At 64.3% G+C, this 6,807-nt stretch overlaps 1 protein-coding gene across 1 annotated transcript in view; it reads right to left on the minus strand.

The window, feature by feature from the left end:
- PACS1 (phosphofurin acidic cluster sorting protein 1) overlaps positions 1-5,122 on the minus strand; it is a 17,637-nt gene extending 12,515 nt beyond the window's left edge. The window contains exons 1-4 of the mRNA XM_025212398.1: positions 1,500-5,122; positions 1,028-1,117; positions 772-897; positions 335-476 (exon numbers count right to left, since the gene is read on the minus strand). Of these exons, the coding sequence (XP_025068183.1) occupies positions 335-476; positions 772-897; positions 1,028-1,117; positions 1,500-1,610 (469 nt within the window). The 5' untranslated portion in view covers positions 1,611-5,122. The remainder of the gene's footprint in view (positions 1-334; positions 477-771; positions 898-1,027; positions 1,118-1,499) is intronic.
- Positions 5,123-6,807: the final 1,685 nt, after the last annotated feature.

Here is a 6,807-nt window from a genome sequence, read left to right on the forward strand (position 1 = left end):
GGGGATCGGACTAGATGATCTCTTCAGGTCCCTTCCGACCCGACCAACTATGAAACTATGAAGACGGGGCCTGGTGTGAGGGACACAGGCGTCTGGCACCGTGGGAACCATCAACACAGCTGCCAAGATGGCAGCCTGCCTCCGGCACTGCCCAGGCCTTGGCGCTGGCAACGAGCAGGATGCTGGAGCAGGGGGGTACCTGGTACCCAGTGCCAGGCCAGGGCTTGCCTGCAGGCAGCCAAGAAGCTTTGGGGGCAGGGAAGGGAAACCGAGGCACGGGCCCCTCTGTGCCCTGCCAAGCCAGACTGGGCAGCTGCCCATGTGGGTGCCGTACCTGAGAGCTTCTTGAGGCCCTCGTGGTCAATGGGCTGGCTGGACAGTGAGTAGATCTTGATCTCGGCCACCGTCACCGACACGTCCTTCACACTGCTGTGCAGCCCCAGCACCAGTGCCCCCTCGCTGGGGTGCTGCATCACCTGCAGGCAGCGGATGTCAGGTGCGGATGGCACGCTGGAGCCGGGGCTGGGCCAGGGCTGGTCCTGGGGACCCAAGGCAGGACCAGGGCCAGGGCCAGGGCCAGGGCTGTGGGGCTGGGGCAGAGCTGGGGGCAGAGGTCCAAGGGCAAGGCTGTGTGGCTGAGGGCAGGGGTAGAGCTGGTGGCCAGGGGCCAAGGACAGGGCTGTGGGGCCAGGATAGAGCTGGGAGCTATGGGACTGGAGCAAGGCTCGGGGCTGGGCTGGGGGGTCCCCGCGGTGCCAACCCCCCACTCACCTCAGCCATATTGATAAGCCCCACGGCCAGCGTCTTGTAGCCCAGGATGGTCCGGTTCTTGTAGCGCTTGCGGCGCTGCAGCATGATCTGCAGCTTGTTGGCATCCCGCTTCAGGAAGTGCGGGTACTGCGGGCACCAGGGTGTCAGGACCCAGCCCCTGCAGCCCCCTCCCCCCAGCGCCAGGGCTAGTGCCCCGGACTAGGGGCTGGCATGTGGCCTCCCCTGTACCTCCCTCCCAGCCCAGCGTGGTGCCCACCTGCAGGGAGAAGGTGAGCTGCAGGTCCGTCTCCACCAGGCCGCTGACTGGCAGCACAATTTCATTGGAGCGCAGGATCCGCTTCGAGCCCTGGGGGCAGAGGGACAAGGTCATGCATGAGTCCCCCCCCATACCCTGAGCCCTGGGCATAGGAGCCAGCCTGACTCCCCCACCCCCAGGGCAGTGGCAGGGTCACAGCTACAGGATCAGCTACATGCTGGGGCAGCAGGAGGGGGCTGGGGGTGCCACCTGTGCCAGGGTGGGAGGAAGCAGTGCCTGCCCCTGCCAGGGGAAAGAGCACAGAGCAAAGGGCAGCTTGGGGCAGGGGGGCCCTGAGCCCACAGGCCAGGGGCAGAGTCCCCCTGCTCCCCTGAAGCACCCCATCATGTGGCCCCTGATGCCACCCACCCTCAGGCCTTGCTGGCCACCACCCCTCTTGCCTCTAACCCCCATGCCCCCCAGCCAGGCAGACCTGTAGCTTGACAGCGATGACAACAGAGCTGAGGTCCTTGTCCATCTCCTTCAGCATCACCAGCTTCTTTAGTGTCAAGCTGAACAACCTGAGACACGTGGGGCTCTGCATCAGTCACAACCTCAGCTTTCCCCCAGCACAGCACGGGCCCCCAGGATCCCCCCCCGGCACAGCACAGCCTGGGATCCCCAGAGCTCCCCTGCCCTTGTCCCAGGTCCGGTGGGACCAGCTGCCCCAGGGCCTTCACACGCCCTTGTGCGAGTTGAGCCCTGCCAGCCCCCAACACCACCACTGAACGGGGGTAAGGGGCTGGGGTGTCTTCCGAGACGCCTGGGTCCTGTGAGCATGCGTGCGTGCGTGCGTGCGTGCATGCCCCGGATGCCTGGGCTGCGTACATGTGTAGGCACGTTCCAGATGACTGGGTTCCGTGTGTGCGCCCGGGATGCCCGGCTTCCATGTGCGTGCGCATGCGTGTCCCAGATGTCTGGGCTGCCTGTGAGTGCATGTGTGTGGGTGCATGTGTCCCGGATGCTGGGCTGCATACGTGTGTGGGGGCATGTCCTGGATGCCTGGGTTCTGTGTGGGCGCGTGGATCCGGTAGGTGCCAGACCCTTGCTCAGAGCTGAGTCCCTCAACAGGGCGCCCATTAGTGCTGCCAAGCCCCCAGCTCAGGATGCAGCCGCTCCCAACACCGCCCAGCCTCGGCCCAGCCTCCCGCAGCTGCAGCACCCACAGGAGGGGCTGGAGAGCACCTGGAGCCCAGGCGCTCACCCACCCGGGTTCCCTGGGGGCTGAGTCCAGCATGGGAAAGCCTGAAGGGCACAGCTGCCAGTGCCAGGCTGCCTAGATGGGTGGTGAGGGACCCAGACCAGAGACCAGCCCTAGGCCCATCACCCCCATCTGCGCTTGCCCCCAGACCCACCATGGCCAGAGGGCAAAGATGGGCTGATCCCATTGATGTGGAGGCTGGAACGGGCTAATGCCCTGGACATCTGCGTGTGACCTGACGCCAGCACAGGCCAAAGTGAAGATGGGGCATGTCGGGTGGGGGAGCAAGGGAACCTGTCCCATCTCTACAGCTTGCTCGCCAGGGCCCCTGGTCAGGGGAGCATCAGCTGCCTCCAAGGGAAACCGAGGCAGCTACTGGCCCCCTGGCTGGCACCCAGTGCTCTGGGCGGGGTGTGGGGATCCCCAGCTCTGTTTTCTGCCCCAAGGCTGCCGGCTTTGCGGGGCGGGTCCCCACGTGCCCTCACAGGCCCGGTGGGAAGAGGAAGTGGTGGCTGCAATGCTCCCTGAGTCACCCCGCCCCAACCGTGGATGCTGGGGGCAATCCGGAGGGCTGTGGGGCACGTGCTGGGCTGTAGTGGTGGGGGGCCCGGCCCCCAAATCTGAACCAGCCCAGCCTAACGTGGGAGACCTCTCGCAGCGCCCCCAGAGCTCCCAGGTCCCTGCTGCGGCGGCAGGCGCAGCCCCCCATGTCTCGGATGGGGATCCGATTCCTGCCTGACCCCAAAGCAGCGTCCTGCTGGTCCTAGGAGGAGCTGCCAGGGTTAGGCAGCATCAGGCAGGCTGCAACTGTGGCGTCCCCAGCCCTGGGGGTCATGAGGGTGGATCAGGCCTGGGGATGGGGCATTTGCTCCGAGGTGGGTCAGAGCAGCCCCGCCATCAGTCCCTGTGGATCCTGTGGCTGACAATGACGCACCTGATGACTTTATAGGAGGCTGCAATTGAGGCTGGGGGCGGGGTGAGTCAGGGCACCTGCTCGGGGCCTGGGGGCTGCATCCGGCCAGGGCTGAGCTCGCTGCCAACCCCGCCCCGGTCAAGCTATTAGTTTAACAAGCTGACATGTCTAAACATTTCCCCGCTAACCAGCCGAAGCTAAATATTTAGATGCAATCACCTCTAGGCCCAGGAGCTGACTCAGTCCAGTGATCAGCTGTGCCAAGGAAAGGGCAATTACTGTATTTCCTGGAATACCACGCGCCGCCCAAACGGCCTCTGCACCTTGCTTTCTGGCGGAAAATAAACGACCCTGCCTTGAAAATGCCGGTAAGGATTTTGGCAGGCAAGCGCAGTGGCCCTGCATCCTCAGGCCTCTGCTCCCCGCACCCCTTTGTTGAAGACGCACACTCCCGATGACCAGGGGCTGAGTTTGGGGGGGGCAGAGCGCATACTGTATGCAGGTAAATACTGTCCAGGTGACTGGGTCTATGAAGGCCGGCGCGGCGGAAGGGTCTCGGCGCAGGGCTTGGCCTGACCTGGTTTGTGGGTTGGAGGCATTGCACGTGCAGCGCCAGGCTCTCTATGGCACCTTTGAGGCACTGAAGTGCTGCGGCTCAGACAGTGCCGCGGGCGCCAGGAGTGAGCCCCCAGCCCGGCCTGCCCTGCTGGGGACAGGGAGCCTTTGGAGGTCCCCAGGGCTGGGGGGTGGCGATGATGAGGGGCCACGGTGGAGCTGGGAGCAAGGACCAGGCTGGCTGTAAGCGAGATCCCTTGGACTGATCAAGCAGGGCAAGAGGCCAAAGCAAGAGACTAAAAGGGGGCAGTAGAGTTCTGGCTGTGTACCAGAGCGACCAGCTGGAGCCCAGGGGGCGAGGAGCAATGCAGCATGGGATGCCTGGAAGACTGACCAATATGTGGCCAGGCCCTTACGGTGGCAGCAAAAGCAGATGCACCCCTGGAAGATATTCGGGCTGAGGCACCTACCGCATTTCTCCGCATACCACATGCCCGCCCCTGCCCTCCAACATCGAGGGGTGGGAGGAAGCCGGGCTGGCAGAGCCCACTGGAGGTCTTGTCCTGCCCAGCCCCCTGCCCGAGGCAGCATCAGCCCCAGCCCCAGCCCCAGCCAAGCCCCCCCAGGCAGGTCTAGCTACTCAACAGCCCCAGCACCTAGCAATAAGGCCCAGTGCCCAGACACCCAGAGCCCCCAGTGCTGCTCCAGGTGAAGCCGGGGGCTGAGGGGCTGGAGAGGTCCCAGGCACAGTCCACGGGGGGACAAGACCTTCCTGACCCCAAATGCAGCCTGCAGGTGACCCTGAGCGGAAGGCAAGGCCCTCTAGCCAGGACCCTCCAGGTCTGATCCCAGCAGCAGCGTTGGCACAGCCTGGAACAGAAGCACGGAGACGCTGTGCTCTAGGGGCAGGTCCTCTCTGCCCAGCAGGCACAAGGGGTGGGGCCCAGCATTAACCCTTTCACAGCCACAGCCGCACAGCTGGTGCCTGGAGCCGGCCCAGAGCCTCTCGAGGGGAGGAAACGAGGTTGACACTTCGTGGGAACTTGGGGAAAGACCAAGTCACAGGAGAGTGGCAAATGCCTCGCATGGGGCTGGGGCTGTCGCCACCCCAGGAAGTTCCCGGTCTCTCGGGGGGAGGGGGGGCGGGGGGCTGACGATGAGGACACCCTGCGCCCCTCGGAGGACTCGCTCTGCATCACACAGGCCAGCCACATTCTCCCTCCCAGCACCGAGGTGTGGGGTGTATTGTGGGGGCACGAGGTACACGAGGAAATGTGGGCCAGGGCAGGGTGGCACTAAGCCCTGCCGCCCCCATGCTGGTGTGCAAGGGGTGATGTTGAGGGGCCGGGTCAAAGCAAGGAGGGGGCAGGGCTTAACTCCCCACCCTCCCCCCAACACTCAGCCACCCCTGCCACCCCAGACAAACTGGGTGGTTATGAGGTGGCTTCATCACTTCCTGCCAGCTCTCAGATCCCTCCGCTGGGGCTCTTGGGGGGTGGGGGGGCGGGCTGGGGTTTGGGATTGCAGGGACCCGTGATACAGAGCTGCCCACAGGCCCAGGGTGCCAGCAGCTGGCACGGGCAGGGCAGGGCAGGGCTGGAGGAAGGGATGGGGCAGGGGGCTGCATGGGGAAGTGCGGCGGGTTCAGAGGAGTGTGGCAATGCACGGCCGCGGCACTTCCTTCCGGGAGGTGGTTAATCGGGCATGCAGATCTGCAGGGCCGGTCCCACGGCAGCAGGGCCTCCCCGCGCTGTCCCCGGTTGGGGGCGAACCAGGCGTGATGTGGAAGACACCGGGTTCTGAGGGTGGCCGGGTCTCTCAGACCTCACAGACCACGTCCAGCCCAGCCCCTGGCAGGATCTGACCCGGCCCAGGCCCAGGCTCAGGCCTGTCCAACCTGCTCTGAAAACTTCACCCAGATGCAATGTGGGGAACATCGAGCACCCCTCCTGCACTGGGGCCGAGGGCTCTGCCCATGGGCGTGCAGCTCTGATGCCCCCCGAGCTGCCAGGCAGGGCCCTGCCCCCTGGGGCTGAGACAGGCCGATGTCAGCAGGGGTCCGAATCCTGCCTGACCCTCCATGCAGCGCTGGGCTGGCTCTGAGCAGGGGGCAGCACTCTGCCTCCAGCCAGGGACTGCCGGGTTTGACCCTGGCAGAAGCATCAGCACCCCCCAGCCCGGGCTGCAACCAGCACCCCACACTGCTGCGGTAGGTGACAAGCCTTGACACCCGGGATAGCTGCAACAACGGCTCCCCCCTCACAGCTTTAGAGCTGGGAAACAGGACAAGAGAGAGAACAAATCGCTAGGGCTGGAACCTGCCGTGGCCTGGGCCCAGGGTGTGCTTGAGTATTTGGCCAGCGCAGCACTGATCCCCCGGTGCCCAAGGGCTGGATTAACCCCCGGTCCGGCACCCAGGATCCACCCTCCCTTTCCAGGGCTCCTTTGGTGAAAGGGACAGGGAAGGACTGGTGATTTCAGAGTTGCTGAGGGCACCGGGTCTAGCCCAGTGCAGGGCCCCTGGGCCTTGCCACACATTCACATGAAAGCTGGAGAGAAACCAGCTCTGAAGATGTCACATGTTTTCAAGCACTGACTTTGTGGCTGGACGGCCATTTTTATGGCGTGCTCATTACTTGGCATGCGTGGCTGGTCTACATATATTGCACAATTGACCAATTAATTGTGTGCTACACGTAACGGGCCGGGAGGGCACTGGGTTGTGTGTTTCGGAGCTCCTGAGGGTATTGGTTCTTGCCAAAGTCAGGCCTCTGGGCTGGGCCCCTTCAGTGTCAGGGGTATTTCTGGGCACAGGGTAAGGAGAGGAGAGATCCCCCCTGGGGCCAGGCAGGCCACTGCCGTCACCGGCCCCTGCTGGGGACCAGAAAGACTCAGGATCCAGACCAGGGATCACCAGCCCCAGCCGAGAGCTACTGCCTACAGATGGGGAGTTGGGGGTGCTTTAACAGGCCTGCACCCCCGTCCGCTCCCCGCCCACACACGGCAAAAATAAAAACCCGGAGTTCTCAACCACCCGGAGAATAAAGACCTGCTGGTGAGCTCTGATCAGCA

This window comes from Alligator sinensis, unplaced genomic scaffold (genome assembly GCF_000455745.1).
Source record: "Alligator sinensis unplaced genomic scaffold, ASM45574v1 scaffold1329_1, whole genome shotgun sequence".
Classification (NCBI taxonomy): domain Eukaryota; kingdom Metazoa; phylum Chordata; order Crocodylia; family Alligatoridae; genus Alligator; species Alligator sinensis.